Raw genomic sequence first — 13,093 nt, 5'->3', positions numbered from 1 at the left:
TGTGATGAAGATCCGAAGGCATAGTCATATTAACGGGACGCCCAAGCCGAACCGAGTTTGTTGCTCTGTTGCAGCAAGGCAGTAATATATGCGTCAACATCATAGTTAGATCAGTTTGTGCGCCACCAGTCGTACAGTCCACATCACCCGAATGTTGCGAAAGCCGTGGCTGTAGGATGTCGGGCTGGGAGCGGAACGTCATCCACGCTACTGAAATCGGATTCAGATAATACCAATGGAAGAATCTAATAGCTTCGGTGAACGAGTTTTGATGAGAGCGAGGGCACAAAGACCGACTTTGGCGTTCCCGTGTTTCACCCACATCCTAGGGGATGCTGACTGAAATCCGGGGTAGTCTGACCAAGATGAACTAATTCGGGGCTGACGACAATTGGATAAGGTGTTGGGACATTCTGCGAAAAGCAAAAATAAAGGCGGATTGGACCTCTTGTTGATTGCCATTTCGAATTCACGATCGAAACACTCGAACACGATCGGCTGTAAGGAGAGAAACGGTGTGTTGGCTCGGTTCTGTCTCGTCGCATCGCTTTGATGGCTTCTTGCACGATTCCCCACTATGATGCCGAAACGATATCACCAGAGATGATGATGGTCCGTCAAACAACCTCCCGTGAGTCCTGTCGTGGCAAGACGCTCTCAAAACTGGGATGTCTTGGTTTTTTTGCCCGTGCGTCCAGACAATTCTGCGTCTCAAGGATATATCTTTCCATATCAGGCAAACTCTCGTGTGGCTGTTGAAGAAATCACTTGGTTGTGCTTTGGATCAACACAGCCTAAAAGCACGGAGTCCGACATCAGCCGACATATTTGCCGGGCGAAAGGGAGGCGTAGTGGCCTGCGTCCAAGGCGATGTGGCGTCTGGGATGAATTTCGATGGGATGGATTGAGGAACAAGAGAGGAAGAGATGGACTTTGCGCTACTGTTGGTACCAGAACTGCATGTGGTTGGACGAGTAATTGGCAGCACATGCAGTCTGCATGTCGCTTGGACGGAATTCACACTGGGCTGGGGTACCTAATTCTGGCCTGGTCACGTTCAATGTTTGGGGAAGCCGGCCCTGCGTTCAGTGAGACGCAAACGGTGACTTGGTGCTGTGCCTGCACCGTAAGACCACTGGATCTGCAAAACGTTGGGTCCGCAGGCACGTAATCCCCTGCCTGCCGTTGGCCAGAATCCGCGTTTCTGCCAAGTGTGCCTTCCCACTGTGTGTGACGCTCTTGGTCACTCTGCCCAGTGGCCCCGTTGCACTTTCCCCGGAATTCTTTCGTGGCTGCAAACACCACTGTGTGACCAGTTGGCGCTAGCAGGCCAACTAACAGTTGCTAACGTCCAGAGGGCAGACCACAGGTGGCTCCGTTCTCACGAACCAGACCCCCAAAACCCCTTGACCACTTGCCCCGGATATCTCCATTCCAATTTCTTCGTTTCACTCCACAAAGTCTCACTGACCTTGCCCGGCCCACATCTACTTATCCCACGTTGTCCTTCTTTCTGCTGTATTCAACATTCTTCAAAACTCCCCACTCTGGTGACGAGCAAGCCAACTTTGCTCTTTGTTGTATCCCCGCCACCACCGACGACGACGACGTTTGAACGTTTGCAACGTACAGGTCATCAGCTTCAAAACAAAACGAAACCACCGAGGGAAAAATACCAAGTCACGCAGTCGGTATCGGAGAGTTTTTGGCACTTGCGTTTGAGAAGGACAGCTTTTAGTCGACCGCCGACCCCGGCGCTTACACATAATCTGCAACGCCGCCGACGGGAAGAATTCTCAACATAATTTGCTCATCTTGTCGCCTATCGCAGCTGGAAACGTAAACACCGCGGCCCAAAAGCCCGCACGACGGCGCTGCCAAAATGCCAGGCATTCTGCCGATGAAGGTCATCAAGGTGGGCAATAGTGCTCAAAGCCGCATTGCCCAAGCCTGCGACCGCTGCCGAAGCAAGAAGATTCGCTGCGATGGAGTGCGTCCGACTTGCTCACAATGTGCCAATGTTGGCTTTGAGTGCCGTACAAGCGACAAGCTGAGTCGCCGCGCCTTTCCCCGTGGATACACAGAATCGCTGGAGGAGCGAGTCCGCCAGTTGGAAACCGAGGTCAGAGAACTGAAAGACCTCTTGGACGAGAAGGATGAGAAAATAGATATGCTCTCTGCAATGCACGGCAACCACCATCGCCGACCGTCAGTCACATCTGCCTCAAATACATTACCCTCACCAGAGACGTCCAGGGACAGTCCCGTGTCCACCACGAAAGAAGACACTTTCCGTGTACAAGGCTCCCCACTACTCCTTGGTGTTGAGAACTCAGACTCTTACTTCATGGGCCCATCTAGTGGCCGCGCCTTTATCAGTAAGTATATTTCCGCGTTGCTCAATGTCTGCCGTAATCACGCCCGCTAATCGCCTCAATAGCCTCCTTCAAACGCAAGCTTCAAGAGAGCGGGAAACCCTGTAACGAGTTTAACCCAGAGGCCTTCTTACACGTCCAAGGATGCGCTCCTTTGGCCCAGGACGAGCCTAGCCAGGCATCACCACTTCCCCCTCGCATCTTTTCCGACCGGTGTGTCAATGTCTACTTCCAGGAATGGGCACCGCTCTTCCCCGTACTGCATAAGCCCACCTTCTTACGCATTTACGAAGAGTTTGTGGCCGACCCTGAAAAGGTCAAATGCCACCATAAGATTGCCCAATTGTACCTCGTTTTCAGTATCGCCGGGCTTTCATCTGAACATCCAGACTACCAACAACTGGCCATATGTGAAAAGCGATGGGCGAAAGCTATTGATTCAATGGTTCTGGAGAACACCATGAATACTCTTCAGTGCCTGATTCTAGCACTACTCTACTGCACTGTAAGAGCAGACAATAAGCGAGTCCAACATTTCAAAGGCCTCGCAATTGGGCTTTCCCACCGACTCGGCATGCATCAAAGCCAGAAGCGATTTTCGTTTGGTGCCCTGACTCTGGAGACCAGGAAGAAGGTGTTTTGGACGCTCTATACACTTGATTGGTAAGTTGAACACCTCTTCACCTTTTATTTTGCAATTCCGCCTGACCGCTGTCGTTAGTTTTACTGCCGCCACCCTTGGATTGCCAAAAATGCTTAAGGAAGATGACGTCCAAACAGAGTATCCATCTGATACGGACGATGAGTACATCACGGAGAAGGGCTTTCAGCCTACCTTGCCGGGGGAGTATACACGACTATCCAGCGCTTTGGCTCTCTTCCGGGCAACCCGCATCTTGGCTCGAATTTTGGAGAAGAATTATCCGGCAGTAGCCAATCATGAGCTCTCGCTTCAGCAAATGGGAAGCTTTGAAGCCGAACTTGATGCTTGGCACGATGAGTTGCCAGCACATTTGCGATTAAACTTCTCCCAAGATAAACCATCGACCGATATAACTAGCAGTAGATCCCCTGTACTGGTAAGTCTTCTCGTGTATACTGTTAACAGCCTTGGTCGCTTACCATCATGACAACAGGCTTTGGCATACTACCATATTCGGGCACTCATCTACCGCCCTGCCGTCGGCTCTAGCCTAGGTCCGAAGGCTGCACCGGCTCTCATTTCGATTGCGGATTCCAGCAAGCGAATCATTCAGATCATCCAGCTTCTGGAAGAAAGAAACATGAGTTTTTCATTCTGCTTGAACAAGTTTGACCTTCTAGCTTTGTGCGGTTTGACACTGTTGTATCAGACGGTCGACCTGAAGCCCGACAGTAAAATGAGCCGAGATCTCGAGAAGCTCGTCAACGTCACTATCAAGTCAATGAACAAGGCTAAAGCTCCTGGATGCATTGACCTAGCTCGTATCGCATCAACTCTCATTACTGTTGACGAGCACACGAGTCCCCTTCCCGCACAGGGAGCTATGGCTGCACCACCGCAGCGTGCCTCCTCAAAAGGCTCTCAGAAGAAGTCAAGCGTTCCACGTGAACAGGACAAGATGCGTCGGATGACCATGCCCAGTGTCAATGTCCAAGAACCTGACTACTATCCTCAATCTCGACAATCTTTTGACAGCATCAGCTCATCTGAGGGATCCACGAGCCACCGAAGCCACCGGCCGTCGGTACCGCAACCTAACGGCATGAGTAACAGAACCGCGTCATGTCGCACCATTCCGAACCTCGACTACCTGTCCCTGAACAATACTCCATCTCATACTAATCCATCTTCTCCTGCTGTGATGCACCGCATGCAAACCCCAGGATCATCCATGTCACCATCTAGCCAAATTATGGGCAGCGTCGACCATTCTGCAAAGGTGCCAGGGGTGTCCAACTCTGAGTGGGAGGCGTTACTTGGGTCAATGGATGGGGGTTTAAACAATGTCTATGATGCCATTTACGGCGGTGCCAGCCTCATTGGCGATTCAACAGTTCCAGGTAACCCCAATAGCTCGGACTGGTCTCCGGACTCTTGGGATCTCAGCAGTATTAACATTGGCGATTTCGGACGGAACCCAGAGCCACCGCAAAGTGTGCTGAGCATGAGCGATGAAAGCTTGAGCTCAGGCGAAGAAGTTGCACCTTCGGAGTTGGGTCTTAGCGTAGGCAGTGCCGAGTTCAATAAGCTGCATATGACGGAAGCGTATGGCTTCGACCTTGAGGGCTTCCCTCTTTGAGGAGGCAGCGGGTAGTATTACCACCGGGTTTCTTCATCTTTTGTCACTTGAGGATATTGGCAGGTTTGTCGGCGAGGAGTCAAAATGGGATGGTTTATGTATGGCTAGCGTTGGAAAGGACTGATATTCTCGGGTATACTAGCTTGTATCACAGCACATTGGAATGTTCGATTGGGAATTCTGGGCACATGTTTGTCAATTTTTGGACATTTTGGCTTTTGGGTACGGCGCATACATATATATATGGTTTGGGAACGAAACTTTTGGTACTTGTGCTAGCAGTCTCGGTTTCCTAGCCTTTCTTCTTGTGAATAGTAATCAGATTGCAAGAGTTCTGGCCCCACGAGCTGAGCGATGATCCGAAGAATAAGGCTGGCAGAATTTGTTTGTCGTTATCGGTTGAGGTCACGGCTCTTATATTGTGGTGAAGGATACGGAGCCATTTAAGCATATCTGAAATTCTTGCAAGACACGAAATTGCCCCTTGCGTTGAATCCCGGCGCTAGACAAGTCATGGTCAGCACTATTTTCTACTGTCATTGCAACGGACTAGTTGCTATTTTGTAACTTGGTTTGGCGCGACCGACATACACCGGCCTGAGAGTGCAGAACTAGAAGGTAAATCAGTCTGACTGAATGCGACGGCCGCTTACACCCTGGTCTAGACGGAGGTGAGATAGTCTGGTCTCTCTGGCGTGCATGGATGGTGAGAATGATGCATATCGGGCTGCATTCTGCATATATATTGAATACTTCAGCTCGCCATAACCTCCGGCCCTGTGATTCAGTAGTTCCACAGAACTCGTCCATTTCATTTCACACTTAAGACTCATGTGTCAATCTGTCATTACACAGAACTGAGTTCAAGTTGATAAGAAATGAGATTCGCGCTGCTTCTCCAAGTCCTGTTGCGATGCACAGTGGCACTGTCCAAAGTCGGCCATGAGCCTCCGTCTGGAGAGACAGTGATCAAGGAACTAGGACCGCTGCTATCAAAGGGCGCGGCTATTGTGTTGCCGTCGTCTAAGGAAGGTGAGGAACTGCAGATTCGAGCGTCGAGTCCGCGAATTAAGCCAGGGTATGTGGCTGTTGTTGAGGTTGCAAGTGAGAAGGATGTCCAGGAGACGGTGAGTGCACTATTCTCACGAGAAGGTTGTGTGGTGTTTTCACAGCAACTCATTTTTGACTGAAGTATGAAAATGTAACTGACTTTCCAGATCAAATATGCTAATCGTCGCTCAACTCCCTTCCTCGCCGTATCAGGCGCCCACGGCTGGCCAAGTTCACTCAACAAAGTCCACGGCGGAATCCAAATCAACATGCGCAAGTTAAACACCACAACGCTCAGTCACGACGGAAAGTCAGCTACCGTGGGCGGAGGAACGATGCAGTACGAAATCACGGCAGCGCTCTTCAACAAGGGAAAGCAGGCGGGTGTGTATCAGACTCTCATCTTGTGAGGCAAAACATCCAAGCTGATCGTCTCAGTCACCGGAATATGCGAATGCGTGTCAACTATCGGACCGCTTCTCGGCGGCGGCCACTCCATGCTCCAGGGTCGTCATGGCTTCGCCTCTGACAATCTCATCTCTGCACGTGCGGTCCTCGCTGACGGTAGCGTAAAGAGTGTTTCTCAAACGCAGCATCCGGACTTGTTCTGGGCGCTGCGCGGCGCAGGGCACAACTTTGGCGTGGTGACGAGCTTCCAGGTTAGGGTGTTTGAAGTTACTGAGAAATGGACCATGGTGGCACTGAGCTTCACGCAGGATAAACTGGAGGCGTTTTTTGAAACTTGGAATGGCCTAGAGAAGAGGATACGTGATCCAGGCATGGTGGTTCTCAACGGTGTTATGGCAAGGAATAACGACCTGGATAAAAATCATGTACGCATTCTCACCACAAATTATCCAGCACAAGACTAATCATTTACAGCCTCTCATCAATCTCCAGATTCTGTATGAGGGAAATCCCCCCGCAGCAACAGAATACGCAACCGCGTTCCGCAAACTCTCCCCCGTAGCAGACTCAACCACAAGAGACATCCCATGGGGCAAACTCTTTGAAGTCGGCGGCTTCGGTCTCTCCAGCCCTGTATGCCGCAAGAACCAGAACATCCTGGGCTATCCTAACTCCTTTGACGCGTGGGATCCAGCAGCCATGCGTCGCGGGTTCGAAATCTACACCGAAATCACGGCGGACAAGACCTTCGCGACGTCGGCGTGGCTGCTGGAGTCGTATGGGCGGAAGGGCGTGCGGGATGTTCCTGAGAAAGGGAGTGCGGTGGCGCCGGAGGAGAGGAGATTCCATTTACTCACGTCGCCTATGTTGTGGTGGGAGGGGGATGGGGAGAGGGACAGAGAGAAGGCGGAATTGTTTGGGAGGAGGATGCAGGAGGCTGTTCGGGGGGAGGGGAGGAAGCATACGTATGTGAATTATGCGAAGGGGGGAGAGGGCATGAGTGAGGTTTATGGGTATGATGCTGGGAGGAGGGCGAGGTTGAGGGCGTTGAAGGGGATGTGGGATGGGGAGAATCGGTTTGGGTTTTATAATCCGATTGTGTGAGGTGAGGTGATCAGAATTCAGAAGTGAAGATAGATGTGAAGGTGCAACTTATCGTTGAGTGGTGAACAGTTGGGCGTGCTCGAGCTCAGCATTGCCATTGGCTTCACTCACTCACTCGCTCACTCACTCAATCTTTCATTCATTCATACCAACCCATCCTCAATCCCTACTTCTCATGGATCACCAACTCCTCATTTAAACAACATTGAACTGACATCAATTGATTCCACCGGCCCCGTTAACTCCGTCCACCGTCACCGTTAACCCACATGCACCCAACGCCATCACCGGCCGGACTCCATCCGCCTCCGACTCCCTCACACAAACACACATCAATCCATAACACAATGCATATCCTTCCAACTCGCAGAATCACATGAATCTCCTCACCACCCGCCCTCCCCTCTCCCGACCACAAACCCGCATCCTCCTCATCCTCCTGCAACCAACCCCATCATCCCTACACAGCGTCCACACCAGCCCGGCATCTCCTCTCCGTCTCCGCACCCGCCCCATCCGACAACGCCCATTAAAAGACGACGCCGGCCACAACATCATCACCAAAATGGCCGACGAGAAAGCCGCCCTCCTAAACAACGCCATGTGGGATATTCCAAAAGGTATTCAAATCATCCCCATCTCCCATACACCAACTAACTCCCCTCAGCGCCATGGGCAACCGCCCTCCCCTCCAGACGAGACTCCTCGCGCTTGTTACCGCAGGCCATCGCTCACAGGGGGTACAAGGCGTCATGGCCTGAAAACACAATGGGTGCGTTTAAAGGCGCTGTTGAAGCTGGCGCGCATGCAGTTGAAACGGATGTGCATCTGTCGAGGGACGGGGTCGCCGTGCTGTCGCATGTAAGAAATCTGAACCGCACATTGGGTCGTTGACTTACACGGCTCAGGATACGACTCTCACGCGGTGCTTTGGTGTGAATAAGAAACTGGGAGACTGCGACTGGGACTACCTGTCTACGTTGCGCACACTCCGGGAACCGAAGCAGGGAATGCCCCGACTACGAGACCTATTAGAATGGCTCGTTGAAACGGATGAATTCAGAGATGGCCCTCCTCCCTGGATACTCCTCGACATTAAAGTACGTATATCCACCAAACATCACAACCATTCTAACACCAAGTAGCTAGATGACGACCCTCAAGACATAGTAAACGCCATCGCCACAAGCATAGCGCAAGTCCCATCCCCACTACCTTGGGAAACACGCATCGTCCTCGGATGCTGGAACGTACGTCCCCTCCACCCGCCCAGCAAACAAACCTAACAAAACACAGGCATCCGTCCTCAAAGCCTCGCGCACTTCCCTACCAAACTTCCCCATCGCCCATATAGGCTCCTCCCTCTCCTACGCACGGCACTTCCTCCCCCTCCCCAACATAGGCTTCAACATGGCCTTCCACACGCTCGTGCGGCCGTATCAAGGTCGCCGATTCATGAGGGACGTGTATGACGCGGGGAGGCCGTTGTTCGCGTGGACGGTCAACCACCCCCGGTGGATGAGGTGGTGTATCGAGCGGAATGGACCTAGACGTGGGGATAAGATGTGCGAGGGGGTAAGAGTGATAGATGGGGTGGTGACGGATGATCCGGGCTTGTATCTGGAGGTGTGTGAGCGGTATGAGGATGAGATGGATGGTTTGGCGAGGAGGGAGAGCGGCTCGTGGGGACAGATGTTGGGGTTGGTGGTGGATATTGTGAGGGGGCATGTGCGGCATAAGTTGTTCTTTTGGTATAGGAGGTATGTGCAGGGGAAGATGGACAAGTTGGATGGAAAGACGAGGAGGCAGATAAAGAAGGACTAGGGGTGATACATTGTGAGATGGGATTTACAAGACACGCTACTCATAATATGTCACAGATGTGGCTGCTGATGTAGATATATATAGTTGCATTAATTTATGATGACCCTCCTGATGATACCTGTTAACGCAATGCTTCCTCTAAACGCCGTAAATGCACCCATCCCCGCCGCTGTGGTCAATTTTACCAGTGTAACAAAGTCTCCCAAGCCCATTTCCGTTTATATCTCCACGTCAATGTCGAGATCCAAGGCGCCAATCACATCATCATCCATAAGCGGCTTGTGAATCGTTGGAACGCCATTACTCTCCGAGTAATTCTTCTCCTGGAGCTTTGCAAGGTGAGACTGCATCTCGGGTTTTGTAGCAGATACTTTGGGCGTTCCGTTGGCAGGCGTGCTGACTTCGCTCCCCGTAGCAGACGGCTTTTGCGGCGTGTCGTTAACATCGTGGACAAACTTGGCCTTGGTACGGAGTCGGCGAGACGGGTCTTCAGCAACTTGCTCGCCCCGCTTAAGGGCCATTTCAATCTCGCGAGACCTGGCCTTCTCCTTGAGCTGCGCCTTGCGGACGAGCTCGGCGTTCATTCGTCTGTTTTCGCGGTTGCGCTCTGCCAGACGGTCTTGCTCTGTTGTGGCTCTGGGTGCATCAATGCTCTTGGCTGAGCCCAGCGACGTTCTAAAGGCTAGCCTTTGGCTGCCGAGCTGTTCCAGCTCGTCCTGGAGTTCTTGCGCCTTGGCTTCGTCACCTCGCGTTACTGCTTCATCCAGGAGTTTGGCAACACGTTCCCTTTCGCTAGGATCGAAACGTCGCTTCAGCTCATTCCTCTTGGACAATCGAGCTTTGATTTCTTCACTTGTCCACTTATGGTTGATCAGGTTGTTGATCTCATCAATCTTGTCTGTCAAATATGCCTTGGTAGGCAGCTTGACGCTCTCGTTGGTACAGGTCACTTGGTATCGGTTGAGTTCGTTCTTGGGTGGCCATTAGTTACCTTGTTCGTCACGCACATCCAGGGGGAATATGCACGCTTACCTCAGTAAACTTGCCGCTTGATGCAGCAATAAACGGAAACTCCTTCACGGCCTTGCCATGTGCTGCTTTGACGTACTGATCAGTAACAAACGGCCCATTAGGTCCGGTAAGAGCATATGGTCTGTTAGTCGTGAAGCCTGCACATCTGGTTAGTCTGCGTTTCTCCTCTTCTTAATCGGTTTGCCGCATACCCTTGATAACCGCCATGCGATATTGCTCAACGCCAGTGTCTGGATGTGGTCCCAAAGCAATACGAATGTAGCATCCCGTAATGGCAGGTTCGAACCCAGGCGTAGAGCAAACTTGAGCAAATTCATTCCTGCCCAAGCGCACGCGATCAAAGTCCTTCAGCTCGGGGGCTGGGGCCTCCTTCTCCTGCTCCTTCTCGGGCGTGCGTGACCTGGCGCGACCGAAGTCATCATCGCTCTCTTCGACATCCGAGCCACGTCTTGCTGGGGAATATGACCGGCCATGCGATTTCTCCTCCTTACGCTTCGCTTTCTCGGCGCGCGCTCTACGGAGAGAGTCCATAGCAGACTCGTTGGCTTTACCAGTACGTTGTCGTGACGTCTTTCGCTGGCCGTCTTCCAACTCTGCCGCGTCGGCGCTGCGCTTCTTTTTGACAGTCTTTCGCTCTGCTCTCTCAATCATTTGCCTAAGGAGGCGAGTGCGGCGTTGATTTTCAACCTCTTCGATACGTTCGGCAAGGATGCGTTCTCGGTCGACTTCTCGCATGGCCATGATTTCAGCCTTTTCCGCCTCACTCGTAAACCTGCCGTCAACGGGGTATTTATCGTCTTCGTCGGCGCCTCCCACACCCCTTGGCGCTGGTTCGGCATCTGAATCGGACTCATCCATGGGCGCTGATTCCAATGAGTTGGGTGATGATGGAGCAGAGGATCTGATGAACAGGAACAAGCATTGGCGAGTTAGCAACTTATTCATGAGCAGCGACAAACACAGGCCAAGCGAACAATAGGCGAAGTACATCATCCCCATTGCACTTCGCGCGGTCCAAACAAGTGCAAACAACATAAAAGGCTATCACTCACGCTTCACCTTCCTCTTCGGAGTCATCCTGCCTCGCGCGCCGCTTCGACTTCTTCGCTTTGCCGGAATCGTTTTTAGAGCGACGCGGCGACGCTGAGCCGCTGCGGCTCCGGACGGAGCCCTCATCTTCAGAATCACCACCCGCAAGGGCCAGAAGTTCGTCTTCGATATCGGACATGATGGTATCGTCAAGATTTGATGGTCGAGTCTGTGGCGACTGAGGATGGCAAACTTCGGTCCAAGTTTGCAGGGCCAAGTCGAACAAGGCAAGTCACAGCCAAGGCGCGTTCAAGTCGTCCAAGCCGATGGCTCACTCCGGTAGGGGAGCAGGACACGATGCAATGCGAGTCCGAGGGTAACAATAGCGAATTATTCGGATGCGGCGAAAACAATGGGAGGCGAAGAATAAAGAAGCAAGTTTTTTGTAGTTGCCGCACTTTGGTCGTAAATTGAGTGAGCGCTCCCTATTGGGCCACAGTGCTCAACTCCTACACGTGTGGCGCGAGGCAGCGCTGTGCTCTGGCCTTCCTGCGTCTACGGCAAAGGGTTTGTCCGTTGGCAGCATACAGTATGATTTTGGAAGGTCCATTACATTCTCACACTGTCGTCTCTCAAGCACCGAAATCATTCTCAATGCTTTGACACGAACAAATTTCAAAGATAGTAAAGTTTGTATTGCAAATTTAAAGTATATAGAAGTATCAAATACAAGTCTCATCTTCTCTTCCATCAATTCAAAGTTCTGTCGCCGCCTCTTCAGTCAATGACATAATGACCCATCAGCGGGTCCTCTGATACACCCAAATCAGCTCGGCAAGATAACATCGTTCGATCTCCCACTCAACATCCCAAAACATCAACCTTCCACAACAAACAGCCATGTCCTCACCACGGTGCCTATCACGGCCCATACGGAGCCTCTCCTCTCCCAGGCTCCTCTGCTCTCACTCCCGTCGACCAATTTCAACCACACCATCTCCCCTCGCACAAGCTTCCGAACCTCCCAACACCAAGAAACACAAACCCTTGACGAAAGAACAGCGCGAGTTTCTCTCCTCCGCAGTAAGCCTCTGCATCCCCCCTATTTCCACACTCACGTACTAACACTCCCCAGCTCCGCGTCAACCAAGCTGGCGAACTAGCCGCAACACTCATCTACAAAGCCCAAACGCCGCCCATCGTCCGACAACATCCTCACCTCCGTCCGCTCATGGCCCACATGTACGACCAGGAAGCCGGCCACTTTACAACATTCAACGAACTCATCCACAAGCACCGCGTGCGTCCTACGGCCTTGTATCCGCTGTGGTCTGTCCTGGCCACCGGTCTAGGATGGTCGACTGCCCTGATGGGTCGTGAGGCCGCCATGGCGTGTACGGAGGCGGTAGAGACTGAAATTGGAGACCACTATAATAGCCAGATTCGGGAGTTATTGGAGATGATTACGCAGTGGGAGGCGGAGGGCTACGAAGTTAGTACCGAAATTAGCGAGTTGGTATCAACGCTGAGGCGGATACGAGACGAGGAGCTGGAACATTTGGATCATGCTGTCGAGCATGATGCCAAGAAAGCCGAGCCGCATTGGTTATTGACGGGTGTTATAAGGGCAGGATGTAGGGGAGCGATTTGGGTGAGTGAGCGGGTTTGATGCTCCTCATGTGTACGATTACCAGTGGCGGCCAGGGAACGCTGTATATTAATATGATGGGACCAGCTGGTTGGATGTACGTTTCTGGCAGGTGAGAATGTAAAATGTATTAGATTACAAGCAGCTCTATACAATGTCCTACATAAGAAATTGGGCCCGCTGTGCGAATGTGATGCGATGGGAGCAAAGAAACCAATTGACAATCAAACGCCGTGTCTATGCTTCCCTTAAAATTGGTGCCGTGTTCCTTGCTATGCAGGTACAAGTCGAAACGCCTTTTCGCAATGCAAACTGTTTTTTTGCGTCCCAAATACTGCTGG

At 51.9% G+C, this 13,093-nt stretch overlaps 4 protein-coding genes across 4 annotated transcripts; 3 read left to right on the top strand and 1 right to left on the bottom strand.

Moving 5' to 3' along the window:
• Positions 1-1,882: 1,882 nt before the first annotated feature.
• Positions 1,883-4,657, top strand: VFPPC_03152 (C6 transcription factor FacB; the record flags this gene model as incomplete). The annotated part of the gene is made up of 4 exons (XM_022428313.1): positions 1,883-2,378; positions 2,441-3,038; positions 3,097-3,454; positions 3,512-4,657. The coding sequence occupies 4 exons, from the start codon at positions 1,883-1,885 to the stop codon at positions 4,655-4,657; spliced, it is 2,598 nt and encodes an 865-aa protein (XP_022284596.1).
• An 878-nt stretch (positions 4,658-5,535) lies between these two features.
• VFPPC_03151 (6-hydroxy-D-nicotine oxidase) lies at positions 5,536-7,219 on the top strand (the record flags this gene model as incomplete). Its single annotated transcript, XM_018282686.1, has 4 exons — positions 5,536-5,784; positions 5,875-6,091; positions 6,146-6,540; positions 6,590-7,219. The coding sequence occupies 4 exons, from the start codon at positions 5,536-5,538 to the stop codon at positions 7,217-7,219; spliced, it is 1,491 nt and encodes a 496-aa protein (XP_018147263.1).
• Positions 7,220-9,261: 2,042 nt separating this feature from the next.
• On the bottom strand, positions 9,262-11,303 carry VFPPC_13404 (RNA polymerase II transcription elongation factor Rtf1p; the record flags this gene model as incomplete). The annotated part of the gene is made up of 4 exons (XM_018291181.1): positions 9,262-10,014; positions 10,076-10,212; positions 10,267-10,976; positions 11,128-11,303. The coding sequence occupies 4 exons, from the start codon at positions 11,301-11,303 to the stop codon at positions 9,262-9,264; spliced, it is 1,776 nt and encodes a 591-aa protein (XP_018147262.1).
• Positions 11,304-12,004: 701 nt separating this feature from the next.
• Positions 12,005-12,773, top strand: VFPPC_13403 (demethoxyubiquinone hydroxylase; the record flags this gene model as incomplete). Its single annotated transcript, XM_018291180.1, has 2 exons — positions 12,005-12,187; positions 12,240-12,773. The coding sequence occupies 2 exons, from the start codon at positions 12,005-12,007 to the stop codon at positions 12,771-12,773; spliced, it is 717 nt and encodes a 238-aa protein (XP_018147261.1).
• Between the last annotated feature and the right edge of the window lie 320 nt (positions 12,774-13,093).

The sequence above is a fragment of the Pochonia chlamydosporia genome, chromosome 2 (assembly GCF_001653235.2).
Source record: "Pochonia chlamydosporia 170 chromosome 2, whole genome shotgun sequence".
NCBI classification, from domain to species: domain Eukaryota; kingdom Fungi; phylum Ascomycota; class Sordariomycetes; order Hypocreales; family Clavicipitaceae; genus Pochonia; species Pochonia chlamydosporia.
Note: the sequence above shows the minus strand (reverse complement) of the source record. Positions and strands in the feature narration are given on the sequence as shown.